This window comes from Papio anubis, chromosome 17, assembly GCF_008728515.1.
Source record: "Papio anubis isolate 15944 chromosome 17, Panubis1.0, whole genome shotgun sequence".
Lineage (NCBI taxonomy): Eukaryota > Metazoa > Chordata > Mammalia > Primates > Cercopithecidae > Papio > Papio anubis.
The window spans coordinates 31027022-31046124 of record NC_044992.1 but is presented as its reverse complement, the minus strand read 5'-3'; the positions used below and the strand labels follow the sequence as shown (position 1 = coordinate 31046124).

The 19103-nt window shown below is 41.3% G+C and overlaps 1 protein-coding gene across 13 annotated transcripts in view; it reads right to left on the bottom strand.

Annotated features, from left to right (window-relative positions):
* BCAS3 (BCAS3 microtubule associated cell migration factor) overlaps window positions 1–19103 on the bottom strand; it is a 704563-nt gene that overhangs the window by 660232 nt on the left and 25228 nt on the right. For all 13 annotated transcript variants that reach the window (XM_017950665.3, XM_017950664.3, XM_017950669.3 and 10 more), the window contains exon 5: window positions 16214–16320. In XM_017950665.3, the coding sequence (XP_017806154.1) occupies window positions 16214–16320 (107 nt within the window). The remainder of the gene's footprint in view (window positions 1–16213; window positions 16321–19103) is intronic.

Sequence of the window (19103 nt, the reverse complement as noted above, 5' to 3'; positions counted from 1 at the left end):
CACCAAAAATGAATCCTACTGTAAGCTATGGACTGTGGGTGACAATAATGTATCAATGCATGTTCATGGATTGTAACAATTTTACCACTCTGGTGCTGGGGGTGTTGACAGTGGGAGAGGCTGGGCACAATGTGGAGGCAGGAGTTTTATGGGACCTCCCTATACTTTCTACTCAATTTTGCTGTGAACCTAAAACTGCCCTTAAAAATAAAGTCTGTCTTTTTTTTTCTTTTCCTGTTAGGCGAGAGATGCACGAGGTGAGGGTCTCAGACACCGTTTCTCGTTTTCATCACAAAGACAGAACAGCCCCGCTGCAGAGATGGCCAACGTACCTAAAACCCGAAGAACCTCCTGTAAGGAGTGTGGCAAGCATCAGCCTCACAAAGTACCACAGTATAAGATGGGCAAGGATTCTATGTATGCCCAGGGAAGGAGGCGCTATGATCGGAAGCAGAGTGGCTATGGTGGGCAGACAAAGCCAATTTTCTGAAGAAGGCTAAGACCACAGAGGATGTGTAGGGCAGTAAGACTATTCTGTGTGATATTAGATTGTGCTAAGGCTGAAATGTGTTGAGCCTAACTGCAGACCCAAGAGGATGCTGGCCATTAAGAGATGCAAGCATTTTGAACTGGGAGGAGATAAGAAGAGAAAGGGCCAAGTGATCCAGTTCTAAACTTTGGGATATTTTTCTTTTAATTTTGAAGAGACAATGTTGAAGCATAGAAAAATTACCTGAGCGAAAAGAAACACAGTGATATGCTTTAAAAATAAATAAATAAAATTTTTTTTTAAAGTCTGTTTTTTAAAAGGTATCTATTAAAGAACTTGACCTAGTTAAATATAACCCTTAATTTTTTCAAGTATAAAATAAGACTAACACTAACTAGTAAAATTGACAGGATAATACATAATATATGCAATATGCCTAAAATAATGTATGGTGCATTCTGAATATTCCAGTTATAACTATTTTTTTTTCATATTCTACAAAATTTTACTAGGCAGCACAAGTGTTAAAACTCCTCCCTCCTGGCCAGTAGCAGTGGCTCACGCCTGTAATCCCAGTGCTCTGGGAGGCCGAGGCGGGTGGATCACGAGTTCAGGAGATGGAGACCATCCTGGCTAACATGGTGAAACCCCATGTCTACTAAAAATACAAAAAATTAGCCAACTACTCGGGAGGCTGAGGCAGGAGAATGGCGTGAACCCAGCAGGCGGAGCTTACAGTGAGCCGAGATCGCGCCACTGCACTCCACCCTGGGCTAACAAGAGCTAAACTCCGTCTCAAAAACAACAGCAGCAGCAACAAAACTCCCTCAGGTCTGATCCTGGGTTAAAAAAAAAAAAAAGAAAGAAAAAAAAAACCCTCCCCCAGGCACCCCGTCATTCTTTGGGGGCTCTACAGCCATTCATTTATACCTCTATCCTAATACTGATCAAACAGATCAAGATTTTTCAACCTCAGCACTACCGATGTTTTGGACTCAACAATTCTTAGTTCGGGGAGGCTGTCCTGTACATTATAGGATGTGTAGCAGTATCTCTGGCTTCTATCTACCACATGCCAGCTGCAATCCCCAGTCATGACAATGAAAAAAAATAGCCAAATGGCCCCTTGGAGAACAAAATTACTCCTGGTTGGGAACCACTGACACAGACTGCAAATATTTAGTGACATTTCCCCCAAGTAAGAAATTATCTCCTCAAGACAGTGCTCAGGTCTTAGTTTATCTGTATCTCATAATACTTGACAAAGACCCGAACATTTCAATGTGGCTGAATGGAAAAATTACGGTACTATTCTAATAAAAATATAGATGTTAGCAGGAAGGGCTAGAGGGGAAATAAATAGATTTAAAGCAAAGAGTAAGAAATTGTTAAGTTTATTTTGGGACTTTCTCAGATTTGAGTTTCTAGCATACTTAGAATTCAAAAGGAGACAATGAAACCAATGAAAAAATAGAGTATAAGAATTACCCACACATCTATGGTATTATTCCAATTAATAGGGTAAAGAATGGTCTTTTCAGGAAATGGTGCTGAATCAATTGGGTATCATTATTCTAAAAATAGAGATAAATAAGAAATAAGGCTTAGGCAGATGGACTGCTTTGGGCCAGGAGTTCAAGGCCAGCCTGCACAACATAATGAGAGCCCCTCTCTACAAAAAAAAAAAAAAAAAAAATTTTAAGTAGCCGGGCATGGTGGCACATGCTTACAGTACTAGCTGCTCAGGAGTCTGAAGCAGGAAGATCACCTGAGTCCAGGACTTGGAGGCTGCAGTGAGCTATAAGGGCACCACTGCACTCCAGCCTTGGCAACAGAATTAGACTCTGTCTCTAAAAAATAAGGAAACGAAATGAAAAAGAAATAACCCTGACTCCATCTCATACCATACACATACAAAGTTTTGGTTTTTTTGTTTGTTTTTTGTTTTTTTAATGAATCTTAAACCTAAAGGTAAATACAACCCTCTAAAAGAAAAGGAATTTTTTTTTTTGAGACAAAGTCTCACTCTGTCGCCAGGCTGGAGTGCAGTGGTTATCTTGGCTCACTGCAACCTCCGACTCCCGGGTTCAAGTGATTCTCCTGCCTCAGCCTCCCAAGTAGCTGGGCTTACAGGTGTGTGCCATCACGCCCGGCTAATTTTTGTATTTTTAGTAGAGATGGGGTTTCACTGTGTTGGCCAAGATGGTCTCGATCTCCTGACCTCAGGTGATAAGCCCGCCTCGGTCTCCCAAAGTGCTGAGACTACAGGCATGAGCCACCATACCCAGCCTTTTTTTTTTTTTTTTTTTTGAGACAGTCTCACTCTGTCACCCAGGCTGGAGTACAGTGGTGCGATTTCGGCTGACTGCAATCTGTGCCTCCCGGGTTCAAGCAATTCTCATGCCTCAGCTACCCAAGTAGCTGGGATTATAGGCACATACCATCATGCCCAGCTAATTTTTATATTTTAGTAGCAATGGGTTTCACCATGTTGGCCAGGCTAGTCTTGAACTCCTGACCTGAAGTGGTCCGCCTGCCTTGGCCTCTGAAAGTGCTGGGATTACAGGCATGAGCCACCACACCCAGCCTAAAAGAATATTTTCATGTCCTTGGAGTAAACAAAGATACAAAAAGAAATAATAATAGAGTAAAAGATAAAAAATCTGAACCACAATACTACTGCATCAAATTTAAATGACCTGGGTTTGATGACAGTGCTATGGCTATATATTTATTCTTAGGAAATTATACTAAATAATTTATGAAAACAGGCCAGGCACGATGGCTCACGCCTGTAATCCCAGTACTTTGGGAGGCTGAGGTGACTGGATCACTTGAGGCCAGGAGTTCGAGAAGAGGCTGGCTAACATGCCAAAATCCTGTCTCTACTAAAAATACAAAAAACTACCTGGGCATGGCAGCACATGCCTGTTGTCCCAGCTATTCAGGAGGCTGAGGCAGGAGAATTGCTTGAACCCAGGAGGCGGAGGTTGCAGTGGGTGAGATCGCGCCACTGCACTCCAGCCTGGGCGACAGAGCGAGACTCCATCTCAAAAACAATAATAATAATTTATAGAAATTATGGTTCAGAAAATATACGCATAGATACACAGACTGAGAGAATGACAAACAAATAAGGCAAAATCCATGATTGGTGAATCTCCATGATGGGCAACAGGAATACCTTGTATATATTATAAAGTTTTCTGGAAGTTTGAAATTTATTGCAAAATAAAAAGCATTTTTTGAAATAGGGTCTTACTGTATATTGTGATGCCCAGGCTGGAGGGCAGTAACATGATCATAGCTCACTGTAGCCTTGATCTGCTGGACTCAAGTGATCCTCTCCCCTCAACCTCCTGAGTTGCTGAAACCACAGGCACATGCCATGAGGCCCAGCTAATGTTTTATTTTTGGTCGAGACGGGGTCTCACTATGGTGCCCAGGCTGGTCTCAAACTTCTAATCTCAAAGGCTCCTCCCACCTCAGCCTCCCAAAGTGCTAGGATTACAGGCATGAGCCACTGTGCCCAGCCTAAAAAGCATTTTTTTTTTTTTTTTTTTTTTTTGGAGACGGAGTCTTGCTCTGTCACCAGGCTGGAGTGCACTGGTACAATCTCGGCTCACTGCAACCTCCACCTCCCAGGCTCAAGTGATTCTCCTGCCTCAGCCTCCCGAGTAGCTGGGACTACAGGTGCCCGCCACCACGCCTGGCTAATTTTTGTATTTTTAATAGAGACGGGGTTTCACCATGTTGGCCAGGATGGTCTCGATCTCTTGACCTTGTGATCCACCCACCTCGGCCTCCCAAAGTGCTGGGATTACAGGCATGAGCCACCATGCCAAGCCCCCTAAAAAGCATTTTTAAAACCTCACAGCCTCACAGAAGATATCAACACATCCACAACAGAATGGCCAAAACTGAAAAGACTGACAATACCAAGTGCTACTGAGAATGCAGGACAGACAGAAATTCCAAATACTTCCGGTGAGAGTACAAAGTTGGCAAAACCACTTTTGAAAACTATGTGGGAGTATCTACTAAAGGTAAACATGTACTTATCCTGTGACACAATAAATCTACTCCTAGATCAATACCCAAGACAAATGAGTGTCTACATACAGCAAAAATCACCATTTTTTGTTTATGTCCATGAAAAATTGCCATATACAAGAATTTTCAGAGCAACTTTATTAATACTCAAAAACTGGAAACAACAAAAATGTCTATCAGTCATATAATGGATTTTTTTAAAAATTATTGTATTCACATGATAGATACTACACAGCAAAATTAATGTTACACACAATAGCATAAAAACAAATCTTACAGTCATAATGTTAAGAGACAAGCCAGAACATAAAAGTATACTTTTTAAATCTATGACCGTATTTTTTAGACATTCAAGAATAGAAAAAAACAAATCTATGGTGATAGAAGTCAGAATGGCAGAATAATGGTTACTTAGAGGTGGAAAGAGGGTAGTATTGCCAAGGAAGTGGCACGAGGGATTCTTTTGAGGTACTGGAAATGTTCTAGACCTTAATCCAGGATGATGGTTAGAATGTTTTATATATATATATAATGTATATATATTCAATCCATGCACTTAAGATTTGTGCATTTTACTGTATGTATACTCAATAACATTTATCAGAAAAAAAATGCATTCCACAGACTTATAAATCAGCTTACGTCCAAATAATATACTGTTTTAGAGTAGAAAATCATCAAAAAGATCTCAAATAAGAAAGAGTCAAACTTACAATGATAAATTTCAAACTCACAGTAATGTCTACTGCCTACGTCAAATCAACAAGAGTCACGCCACTATTCGCACACAGGAAAAAATTAAGTTTCAGATGCAAGACTTCTCTGAAGTGATACTTTAAGAAACATACTACAGGAAAAGATATTTTAATCCACCAATATGGGTAAATTCCAGAAGTTTCTTCAGTATTACTCTTCATTTCTGCTTTTATTCATCCGTAACAACCAATTCCCTCCCACTGCAGATGTCTAAGGATCCACCTATTACTTCTCTTTCCAGGAAGAAGATAACGCACCAAAGAAAATAAGGTCCTATTCTCAACGAAGGCAATTTTTTTCACTGGACTCCATCCATATTCAACCTCTCTCTGCTTGCCAGTGTACCCAAATCACTAACTTTATATTACTCCCAAATGAAAGCCATAAAAACTATTTCCTGGCTAACAATCTTAACATGGCAAGGTCTATTGGCACCTAACCTCTAATAAATAGTAGACTAATTGGTATTTACCTCAAGAATGCCCTTGCATGTTTGCTCTAAAGCTTTTAGTGTATAAAAACTACACAAAAGCTTTAGGGCAAAAATTTCCTTTCAAGGAGCAGATGCACTTTTCTTAGATCAATGTGGTAGTGACACCTAGTGTTAGGTCACTGAAGTACCGCATATACACAGCTCCAAGAAAACACTACAAATACTAACTTTTGAAACGAAAATACGGTCATCCCTCTGTATCTGCATGGGATCGGTTCCAGAATCCCTGTGGACACCAAAACCTCCAATGCTCAAGTCCCTTTTATAAAATGGCATGGTATCTGCACATAAACTATGAATATATAACCTATGCACATCCTCCTATATACTTTAAATCATCTCTAAATTACTTATAATACCTAATGCAATGTAAGTGCTATGTAAATAGCTATATTGTCATTTTTATTTGTGTTATTTTTTATTGTTGAATTATTTTTTACTTTTTTCCCAAATATTTTCTATCCATATTGACTGAATCCACGTATTCAGAATCCATGGATACCCAGGGCCAACTGTATACTGTTTCACACAATACAACTGCCATATTTTAGGTGCTGTAATAAATATACTCTCCATTTTTTTAGAAAAAATTAAGCATTTCAAAAGAAGACGCTGGGTGCAGTGGCTCATGCCTGTAATCACAGCACTGTGGGAGGCCAAGGCAGGAGGATCGCTTGAGCTCAAGAGTTCAAGATCAGCCTGGGCAATATGGCAAAACCCCACCTCTACAAAAAAAAAAAAAAAAAAAAAAAAAAACCACAAAAATTAGTTGGGCATGGTGGTACATGCCTGTGGTCCCAGCTACTCGGGAGGCTGAGGTGAGGGAATCACTTGAGCCCAGGAGGTTGAAGCCATGATTGCACCACTGCACTCCAGCCTGGGTGACAGAGCAAGGCTATGTCTCAAAAAGAAAAGAAAAGAAGAGAAAACTAAGTAGGCATTTAAACACATAGCAAAAATTACAGGAAAATATCAGAAGACTTTTACCACTGAAACTTTAAGTGAGAACCCTTTATTACTTGTAAGACAAGATGCTATACAATTTTCACTTTACATGATTTTTAACATAGTCTAAGTCTAATAATCAAATTCTATTTCTGCTAAAATGATGCCATCTTTCATACTAAGCAGCACCAGTCCCCAGGTCAAGACTCTGGAAACATCTTTGACTTTCTTCTCTTCTAAATGTCTAACCACTTACCAAGGTTTTTGGTAATCCTCTCACAGCAACAAACTTACTTCAGGCTCTGAACATCTAACATTTAGACAGTGTTGAAATTCACTCCTAACTAGCCTTATAACCTTTTCTTTTCTCCTGCTATTCATCCCACTGCAACCACAAAATCAATATTACAGACAGCTTTTGGAATGTATGTTACCAAAAGCTTCTCAATGAGTCCAAATTATCATGGCTGAAAGAATAAGTCCAACTCCTCATTCTGCAATTCAAATCTCCTCCTTGAAAATTCTGTATCTTATTCTCATGACTACAAAGAATGTATAATGCTAAAATGAACGCTAATAATCACAGAAATGTTATTTGTGTGAAATAAAATAATACATGATTGCATGTCTAAACATACTTATCAAAAACAACTCCTTCTCCAACTGGATGAGTTGATGATAGTGTTTTTCAAACCATTTGTCATAAAAGACCAATTTCCTTTTATTTTTCTAAAAGTTGGCACAAATGATACTTCTGTAAACTATATACATATGTTTGGAGAGTATGCACTGGCAAATACTATAGGTTTCTAAAAGCTTACTCTCATTTTCTGCCCTTTACCTTTTTGCTGCCAATAACAAATGATTCACTACCACCAGTTCATGGACCAACAACAATCTACGGTTCACACATTTAAAACCAAATTCACTACCTTTCCACCCAAATCTGCTCTTCACATACCTTTCTTATTTTTAAAAGTGATATTACCTCTATTCAAAATCCTCCAATGGCTTCTACAACTAAGTGTTGTTGTTGTTGTTGTTGTTGTTGTTGTTGAGACGGAGTCTTGCTCGGTAGCCCAGGCTGGAGTGAAATGGTGCGATCTCAGCTCACTGAAAGCTCCACCTCCTGGGTTCACACCATTCTCGTGCCTCAGCCTCCCAAGTAGCTGGGACTACAGGCGCCTGCCACCACGCCGGGCTAATTTTTTTTTATTTTTTGTATTTTTAGTAGAGATGGCATTTCACCATGTTAGCCAGGATGGTCTCGATCTCCTGACCTTGTGATCTGCCCACCTCAGCCTCCCAAAGTGCTGGGATTACAGGTTTAGTCACCACACCCGGCAACTAAAATTTTTAATGGTCAACAAAATTATACAAATAATTGCTAAAATATATACAAATGGCCAAGAAACATGAAAAAGTACTCCACATTATTAGTCATCAGGGAAATGCTAATGCTAAGTAAATCCTCAAGGTATAACCTACCAAAATAGCTAAAATTTAAAAGATCACAAAAATTAGCCAGGCATGGTGGCATGTGCCTGTAATCCCAGCTACTCTGGAGGCTGAGACATGAGAATCGATTGAACCCATCTCTCCTGCAGTGAGCAGAGATCGCACCACTGCCCTCCAGCCTGGGAAATAGAGCGAGGCTCTGTCTAAAAAAATAAAAAAACTAACCAAATATTGAACTCTAGTTAATCATATGCATGCAAAAGTAGTTAGGGGAAAGCATATTGATGTTTGCATTCCTCTGAAATGCACCGAATAAGATGGACATGAGACAAAGTACAGTAGGCTGCTCTATGAACCCGTTCCGGTTCTGAGGGTTGCCTGAAGAAAAAAAAAACAAACAAACTGGGAAAAAAAGAAAGTATAGGTAAATTTTAAGGGTATACTCTAGTTGAGGGGTCCGCAATCCCTGGGCCAGGCACTGGTTAGGAACCAGGCCTCACAGCAGGAGGTGAGAAGCAGGCAAGCAAAAGCGAAGCTTCATCTGCATTTACAGCTGCTCTCCATCACGCACGTTACTGCCTAAGCTCTGCCTCTCATCAGGTGAGTAGCATTAGATTCTCATAGGCATGTGAACCCTATTGTGGACTGCACATGCCAGGGATCTAGACTGCATGCTCCTTATGAGAATCTAATGCCTGATGACCTGTCACTGTCTCCCATCACCCCCACATGGGACCATCTAGTTGTGGGAAAACAAGCTCAGAGCTCCCACTGGTTCTACATTATGGTGAGTTGTATAACTATTTCATGATATATTACAATGTAATTATAATAGAAATAAACTGAACAATACATTTACTGTGCTTGAATCATACTGAAACTATTCCCACCCCGTGGAAAAACTATCTTCCACAAAACCAGTCCCTGGTGCCAAAAACGTTGGGGACTGCTGCTCTAGATGGTGGGTATAAGTATTTTCACTGTAAAATTCCAACTTTGCTCTATATTTGAAATTTTAGATGTCCTTACAAGGGCTAAAACAAAGCCCTAGCCAACTGCCACCTCTTGGACATAATCTCTTACTCTTTGCTTTGCTCCCCTAACTCCAGCTAAACTGCCTCCCTACTGTTCTTAAATATAAGAAACATATTCTGCACCACAGAATGTTTGTACTGGCTTGGAGTGTTCCTCCCTCAAATACCCATATGGATAACTTCACACCACTCCACTATATCACTGGATATTTGAGAGGCTTTCCCAGACCATCCTATACAGAAGAGCAACCCACGACAACACCAATCCCCCTACATACATAACATCTATCACCATCTAACATGGTACACATTTATTAAATCTATCTTCCCCACCTACCAGAATGAAAATTCCACAAGGAGAATGACTTTGTTTTGTTCAGTGTTGTCTCAGCACCTTCAACACAGTCTGGCATGTAATAGACAATTAATAAATCTTTGCTGAGTGAATGAATTAATAAATGTATGGGATAAGTACAAATGACATGGCTGTAAAAGAATATAATTTGGAAAATCTATCAGGAGCCTTACTTTTATTGATCTCTCCAAATTATATGACCAGAAAGATATTTATCTCAATATTCTTCTTTCTTCTTTTTTTTTTGAGAGGGTCTTGCTCTGTCACCCAGGCTGGCGTGCAGTGGCGCAATCACAGCTCACTGCAGCCTCGGCCTCCTAGGTTCAAGTGATCCTCCTGTTTCAGCCTGAATTTTTGTGGTTTTTGGTTAGATGGGATCTCATCATGTTGCCCAAGCTGCTCTTAAACTGCTGGCCTCAAGCAATACACCACTCTCAGCCTCCCAAAGTGTTGGGATTATAGGCGTGAGCCACCATGCCCGGCCTCAATACTCTTTAAAGAGAAAAAATTTGAGAAATCTAAATCAATCTCTAACTATAGAGAAAAGAGGAGGCGGAGCTTGCAGTGAGCTGAGATCCGGCCACTGTACTCCAGCCTGGGCGACAGAGCGAGACTCCGCCTCACAAAAAAAAAAAAAAAAAGAGAAAAGAATACTTTCATCTCAGAACCTCTGTTTACTCTTTATTGTTCCAGTCTTACCCTAAGTATTTTTTAGCTTATATGCCACTTCCTTGTCATAATATGTTATATTTTTTCTCATATTACAACTTAAGTTGTATATACATTTATTTTTATTTAAATCTCTCTCTCCTACTAGCTCTATGACAGCAAAGACCACATCTATTGTGCTCACCACTGTATATCCCAGACATGTGCTGAATAAATGAACACCATTTAAATCTTTATAGTTCGGTGGCCGCGCACGTTGGCTCATGCCTGTGATCCCAGCACTTTGGGAGGCTGAGGCAGGCAGTTCACGAGGTCAGGAGCTCGAGACCAGCCTCACCAACACGGTGAAACCCAGTCTCTACTAAAAATACAAAAATGAGCACGACGTGATGGCACGTACCCATAATCCCAGCTACTCAGTAGGGTGAGGCAGGAGAATCGCTTGAACCCAGAAGGCAAAGCCTGCAGTGAGCCGAGATCATGCTACTGCACTCCAGCCTGGGTGACAGAACGAGACTCCATATCAAAAATAAAAAATAAAATAAAAAAATAACTTTGTAGTTCATGGCACCAATCTATCTAAAACTGGGAGAAGAAAACTTCAAAAAGTATGATATTTTGAGGTCAGGTGTGGTGGCTCACGCCTGTAATCCCAGCACTTTGGGAGGCTGAGGCAGGTGGATCACGTGAGGTCAGGAGTTTGAGACCAGCCTGGCCAACGTGGTGAAACCCCATCTCTACTAAAAACACAAAAATTACCTGGGTGTGGTGACGCATGCCTGTAATCTCAGCTACTCAGGAGGCTGAGGCAGGAGAACTGCTTGAACCCCGGAGGTGGAGGTTGCAGTGAGCCAAGATCGCATCACCGCACTCCAGTCTGGGCGACAGAGCAAGAGTCTCCAAAACAAAAAAAAAAAGAAAGGCAGCGTATAGAACTTCATTTTTTTCATATTTGAATCTCACACCACTATTTGGTTTTTAAAATATATACAAAGATAATTTTGATTTTTTTAATTAAGAATTTTAAGCAAGAAAGCTTACACTTACCTCACCAAAAAAGAGTCAATAACATTAAAGGGATGGTTGGAAAAAGGGGTTGTTTATCTGGAACGCCAACATAACAATCTTTCTATGTCAAATCTGGTGTGTTTAAAGAAGGGATCTGACAGCTTAGGAAAGCTAGGAAAGCTGGTGTCATATACAAAGCAGTAGAGATTGGGGAATAAAGTACTGCACAGTTCTGCTTTTGAGCTGACTCTAATTAACGATATTCCTAGACATCATCTAAGTTCCATTCACATCTATGCATTTCAATAGACAATTTTTTTAAATGTTTAACCAGGATATGCTTATTTTCTTAACCTGAGACTCCCAGGTGGGACCGTTTTGTCTTTCTTTTTGAAACACAGTCTCACTCTGTTACCCAGGCAAGAGCGCGGTGGCGCAATCTCGGCTCACTGCAACTTCCGCCTCCTGGGCTCAAGCCATTTTCCTGCCTCAGCCTCCCGAGTAGCTGGGATTACAGGTGCCCACTACCATCCCTGGCTAATTTTTGTACTTTTAGTAAAGATGGAGTTTCACCATGTTGGCCAGGATGGTCTCAAACTCTTAACCTCAAGTAACCTGCTTGCCTTGGCCTCCAAAGTGCTGGGATTACAGACATGAGCCACCGTGGGACAGTTGTATTATACTCAACAAGAGGGAGTCCTGAGCATATACTAGAAGCAAAAACTAAGCTAAGGTTTGCACAGGGGTTGATTTTCTGCCCACCTATACTTACTCAAAAGCAAAGACATAGCCAGGCATGATGGCTCACATCTGTAATCCCAGTGGTTTGGGAAGCCACAGCAGGAGGATGGCCTGAGGCCAGGAGTTCAAGACCAATCTGGGCAACATAGTGAGATATCATCTCTATTTTTAAAAAGCAGGCCAGGCACGGTTGCTCACACCTGTAATCCCAGCACTCTGGGAGGCCAAGGCAGGTCGATAACTTGAGGTCAGATGTTCAAAACCAACCTGGCCAACAGGGTGAAACCCCGTCTCTACTAAAAAAAAAATACAAAAATTAGCCTGGCGTGGTGGCTCACACCTGTAGTCCCAGCTACTCAGGGGGCTGAGACATGAAAATCACTTGAACCCGGGAGGCAGAGGTTGCAGTGAGCTGAGATCACCCCCACTGCACTCCAAAAAAAAGAAAAGCAAATGCAAATACAATTGTCCCTCAGCATCTGTGGGGGATTGGTTCCACAAACCACCAATGGATACCAAAGTCCATGATGCTCAAGTACTTTACATAAAATGGCACAGTATTTGCATACAACCTTTACACATCCTCTCATATACTTTAAATCATCTCTTAATTACTTATAATACCTAGTACAATGTAAATGCTATGTAAATAATTGTTACACTGCATTGTTTAGGAAATAATGACAAGAAAGAAAACTCTATATGTGTTCAGTACAGACACAACCATCCTTTTTTTTAATTCCAAATATTTTCAATCCATAGTTGGTCGAATCTGCAGATGTGTAAAACACATACATAGAGGGCCAACTGTATGAATTACAGACTATAAAGATCCATGAGAGTCATTTTTTTTCAGGTTGGCAAACAGGCTCCCCACTGTCTAGCATATGCTCATTGAATGAATAATGGTTATAAGTTTCAGAAGGGTTCCAACACAATAATGGCTAACAGAGTGAAACATAAAAGATAATTATGAGTATCTGAAGGTATATCCTAATCTTTTACAAATGAAAACACTGGGGCTCAAAAAACGATATTCCAAATTCTGGCATTTTAGCATGCAGAGCATTTTGAGCTAAAGGAAATTAAGAGGCCCCAGAAGCCCTCAGAACCAAGGACTTTCTGATGTTCTTCTCCTGCTTCTCCTCACAAGCACAAGGTGGAACTCTCTAAAGTTCCCTTTCCTGAAGCTCTTCTACAAGGAACACAATTGCCTCCCTCTCCCCTCTCTGAAATTTCTTCAACCAGAGAAGATTAATCTCAAATTGCAGGAATGAAAACTGAGAAATGACATCACACCTAGACAGACTTTGTCACAGGCTATCATCTCTGCTCAGGTCCCATTTCCAAGAGAATCACTTAGAAACGATTTTCTGCTCTCTGGGCCCCTTCAACTTTCTTGAGAATGACTTACTAACTCTCAAAATTGACTACATTCCTCCTTCTCCTTCTCCCCTGTGAAGACAGCACTATGTAAGCTTCAGCCATCTGGCCCTTCTTTGAGTCTCATTTTATGTGGCTCTCGTGCATGTGTATATGCTTTTTCTTCCTGTTAATCTACTGTCAATTTATTTCAGAGGGAGAAGGGAAAATTCCCTTCACCTCCACAAAAACTGAACCTAAACTACAAAACTACTCACATGTCATATCTTTAGCAATCACATTTGAAAAGTGATGAAGTATAGCTCTTAGACCATGGGCTTTGAATTTGAATTCAGACATAACTGGGTTAAAATTCTAGTTCCACCTCTTAAAAGCAGTGTGACCTTACCACCTGTAAAACAAGGTAACTTCTACATTAGATGAGATAATATGTATATAAACCTCTTTGACCATAATGAGAGCTCAATCAACGAAACATAAGAAGCTTATTTTCCCAGATTGTCTTTTTTTTTTCTTTTTTTTCCTGAGACAAGGTTTCACTTTGTCACCCAGGCTGGAGTGCAGTGGCATAATCATGGCTCACTGCAGCTTCAACCTCCCAGACTCAGGCAATCCTCCTGCCTCATCCTCCCAAGGAGCTGGAACCGCAGGTGCATGCCACTACACCTGGCTAATTTTCAAAATTTTTTGTAGAGACAAGGTCTCACTACATGTTTTTGTTTGTTTGTTTGTTTTGTTCTATTTTGTTTTGAGACAGAGTCTCGCTCTGTCGCCCAGGCTGGAGTGCAGTGGTGCAATCTTGGCTCATTGTAACCACCGCCTCCCCGGTTCAAGCAATTCTCCTGCCTCAGCCTCCTGAGTAGCTGGGAGTACAGATATGCGCCATCACGCCCGACTAATTTTTTTTGTATTTTTAGTAGAGATGAGGTTTCACCATGTTAGTCAGGCTGGTCTCAAACTCCTGAACTCAAATGATCTGCCTGCCTTGGCCTCCCAAAGTACTAGGATTACAGGTATGAGCCACCGTGCCCACCCGTTCTCACTATGTTGCCCAGGTTAGTCTCGAACTGCTGGCCTCAAGTGATCTTCCTGCCTCAGCCTCCCAAAGTGCTGGGATTACAAGCGTGAGCCTCTACACCAGGCCCTAATTCATGAAGTAGCAGTACTACAACAATATACAAATGGCCAAAGAAAATTCCATCAAAAAATTTATGCCGGGCGCGGTGGCTCACACCCATAATCCCAGCACTCTGGGAGGCCGAGGCAGGCAGATCACAAGGTCAGGAGATGGAGACCATCCTGGCTAACACAGTGAAACCCCATCTCTACTAAAAATACAAAAAATTAGCCGGGCATGGTGGCAGGCGCGTGTAGTCCCAGCTACTCAGGAGGCTGAGGCAGGAAAATGGCGCGAACCCGGGAGGCAGAGCTTGCAGTGAGCCAAGATCGCACCACTGCACTCCAGCCTGGGCGACAGAGCAAGATTCCGTCTCAAAAAAAAAACATTCAAGCCTCTCAAAATACAATCTAGGCATAAAGAGGAATAAAGACTAAAGACCTTAAGCACTCAAAGATAAACAGAAATTAACTTTAAACTATTAAAAGTAATACCTCTAATTATAACCAAAACAAGTGAGCAGTTAAAGCAACCTGAGTACCACGAAAGGAATGTGTTCAATCCAGTCAACACCCCTAATCACACAGGCTCAACCCTCTTGTTAAATGTATAGCTTCCTCTTTGTCTTCAATTCTGTCAACAAACAGCATAATGAAGCAAAATGTAGTCTCTATTAATAAGAAAAATTTACATTTACAAAACCCTTTTGTTTTATTACAACCTAGAAATATTCCTATCAGTAAGAAAAAAAAAACTACCAAATTTTAAGTACTTTCTCCATGCCTTTGGAACAATACCAAAATTACAAAGAACATTGCAAGACCTTGAAACATGTCAACTACACTTCCCAAAAGGCAAAAGAAAAAGAACACTTCTAATTTCGTGACATAACCAGCATGATTCTTCTACCTCTGCAAAGTAAAGCCAAGTTAAAAAAAAAAATCCCACATCTTAGAGACTTAATAATACAATAATTATAAAAACAGAATTGGCCAGGCACAGTGGCTCATGCCTGTAACGCCCACACTTTAGGAGGCCAAGTAGGAGGATTACTTGAGCCCAGGAGTTCAAGACCAGCCTGGGCAACACAGTAGGCCCCTGTGTCCATTTAAAAGTATTAAAAATTAGCTGGGCGTGGTAGCACGTGCCTGTAGTCCCAACTACTCCAGAGACTGAGGCGGGAGGATCATTAGAGGACAGAGTGAGTTACAATCATGCCACTGCCCTCGAGCCTGAGTGACAGAGACCCTGTCTCAAAAAAAAAAAAAAGAACAGAATGGAAGACCAAACTTCATCAGAAGTGACTTATCAAAAAATAAACATTTTTTTAACTTAAAAAATGTTGGCCAGGCACAGTGGCTCATGCCTGTAATCCCAGCACTTTGGGAGGCAGGGGTGAGCGGATGACAAGGTCAGGAGATCGAGACCATCCTGGCTAACAAGGTGAAACCCCATCTGTACTAAAAATACAAAAAATTAGCCAGGCATGGTGGTGGGTGCCTGTAATCCCAGCTACATGGGAGGCTGAGGCAGGAGAATGGTGCGAACCCGGGAGGCAGAGCTTGCAGTGAGCCGAGATCGCGCCACGGCACTCCAGCCTGGGCAACAGAATGAGACTCTGTCTCCCAAAAAAAAAGTATCTACAGATTTCACATAAGCTAACATGCTGGGAAGTATAATGTTTTAGGTATTCAACCACATGTGTACTTACAGGGACACTCCAGACCTGCATTCCATCACTGTAGCCAATCATAATCAGCAAAGGCGGTTCATTCCCAGTGCTATGTATTTCATGAAATTCCAGATTTCTTGATGTATCTGCAATACAATTAAGTAACAAAGAAGCTAACTTAAAAGACATAATGTCAGTCAAGAAAACAACGGTATTTCTTTAATGCCTGATTCAATCTTTATACCTCTCCAGTAACTATCCTCTCTTCTCTTAATAGACAGAATTCTCAAAGTTGTCCATCCTGGCTATTTCCTTATATATCTGTCATTCATTGGCCCATTTCAACATAGCTTCTAGCCACACCATTTAAATAATATCAAACATTTAAGGGAAAAAAAAAAAAACAAGACAGGGCTGGGTATGGTAGCTTACACCTATAATCCCAGTATTTTGAGAGGCCAAAGTAGAAGGATAACCTGAGACCAGGAGTTCAAGATTAGCCTAGGCAACACAGCAAGATCCTGTCTCTATTTAAAAAAAAAAAAAAAATAGTCCAGGCCTGGTGGCTCACACCTGTAATCCCAACACTTTGGGAGTCTGAGGCGGGCAGATCATGAGATCAGGAGTTCGAGACCAGCCTGGCCAACATGGTGAAACCTCGTCTCCACTAAAAAATACAAAAATTAGCCGGGTGTGGTGCCGCGCCTGTAATCCCAGCTACTGGGGAGGCTGAGGCACAAGAATCACTTGAACCCAGAAGGCGGCGGTTGCAGTGAGCCGAGATCACGCCACAGCACTCCAGCCTGGGCAACAGAGCAAGACTCCATCTCAAAAATAATGACATTATTATTATTATTAGCTGGGCTTGGTGGCACACACTTATAGTCCTAGATACTCTGGAGACTGACGTGGAAGGAGCCTTTAAACAAAATAATTCAAGACTGCAGTGAGCTATGATGGCACCACTGCATTCTAGCTTGGGTGACAGAGCGAGGCCCTGGCTCTAAAAATAATAATAACATCAATTCTACACAAACTTTTTTCTTTTGAGACAGAATCTCACTCTTTCATGCAAGCTGGAGTAGAGTGGAGCCATCATAGCTCACTGCAGCCTTGACCTTCTATGCTGAGGTGATCCTCCCACCTCAGCCTCCCAAGCAGCTGGGACTACAGGCATATGCCATAATGCCCAGCTAATTTTTTGTATTTTTTGTGGAGACAGGGTTTCGTCATGTTGCCCAGGCTGGTCTCAAACTCCTGAGTTCAAGCAGTCCACCTGCCTCAGCTTCCCGAAGTGCTAGGATTACAGGTATGAGCTATCACATCCGGCCTTATACGCTTTTCTAAAAAACAAAAGAGAAAGCAATAAGTACCAACTCATTCTGAGGCAATCAAAACTAGACTAAGAAATTACAAGAAAACTATAAATTAATCCTCCTCAGGAATGTACATATAAAAATACTTTACAAAGAAAAAAAATACAAAGACTAGCAAATTGGAGTCCACAATATAGAAAGGATAATCCACCACTAAAATACAGGGTTTATCCCACAAATGTAAGATGGTTTAACATTGGAAAAATCAATTATAACTTGCCAACATTAACAGAATAAAGGCGAAAAATCATATGATCATTTCAACATATGTTAAAAAAGCATTTGCTAAAATGCAATAGCTATTTTATTTTTAAAACTCAGCAAATCAAGAATAAAGGATGTCTATGAAAATACTGCAGCTAATTATGGTAAAAGACTGAATGCTTCCTCCCTATGAAGCAGAACAAGGCAAAAATGCCCAAACTTAAAACTTATATTCGACACTGTACTAGAGGCCCTAGACACTGCAATTAGGAAAGAAAAATAAACGACATAAAAATTGAAAGGAGAAAAGTACAGTTGACCCTTGAACAATGTGGAGGGTAGGGGTGCTGAGTCCCCTGTCCCCCAATGAAGTCAAAATCCACATATAGACTGAGTAATCCCAGCACTTTGGGAGGTCAAGGTGGGCATACCACTTGAGCCCAGGAGTTTGAGACCAGCCTGGGCAACATGGCAAAACCCTGTCTCTACAAAAAATACCAAAACTGGTCAGGCGCAGTGGCTCACGCCTGTAATCTCAGTACTTTGGGAGGCCAAGGCAGGCGGATCACCTGAGGTCGGGCATTCGAGACCAGCCTAACCAACACGGAGAAATCCTGTCTCTACTGAAAATACAAAATTAGCTGGGTGTGGTGGTGCATGCCTGTAATCCCAGCTACTTGGGAGGCTGCAGCAGAATTGCTTGAACCTGGGAGGCAGAGGTTGCAGTGAGCCGAGATCAAGCCATTGCACTCAAGCAACAAGAGCAAAATTCTGTCTCAAAAAATAATAATAATAATAATAATACAAAAATTAACTGGGCTTGGTGAAAAGCACCTGTAGTCCCAGTTGCTGGGGAGACTGAAATGGGAAGATAGCTTGAGCCCAGGAGGTCAAGGATGCTGTCAGTTGTGATCACACCACTGCACTCCACTCCAGCCTGGGTGACAAAGTGAGACCCTATCTCCACCAAAACAAAAACAAAAAACAAAAAAATGTATAGTATGAGTTTTGGGGGTTGTTTTGTTTTGTTTTTGACAGAGTCTCGCTCTGTTGTCCAGGCTGGAGTACAGTGGCACAATCTCAGCTCACTGCAGTCTCTACCACACCTGGTTAATTTTTGCATATTTAGTAGAGATGGGGTTTTGCCATGTTGCCCAGGCTGGTCTTGCGTGCCTGCCCTCAAGAGAGCCATCTGCCTCGGCCTCCCAAACTGCTGGGAGGGAATACAGGCATGAGCCACCATTTACAACTTTTGACTCACCCAAAAACTTAACTGCTAATAGCTTACTGCTGGCCAGAAGGCTTACTGTTAAAATAAACAGTCAGTTAACACATATTTTGTATGTTAT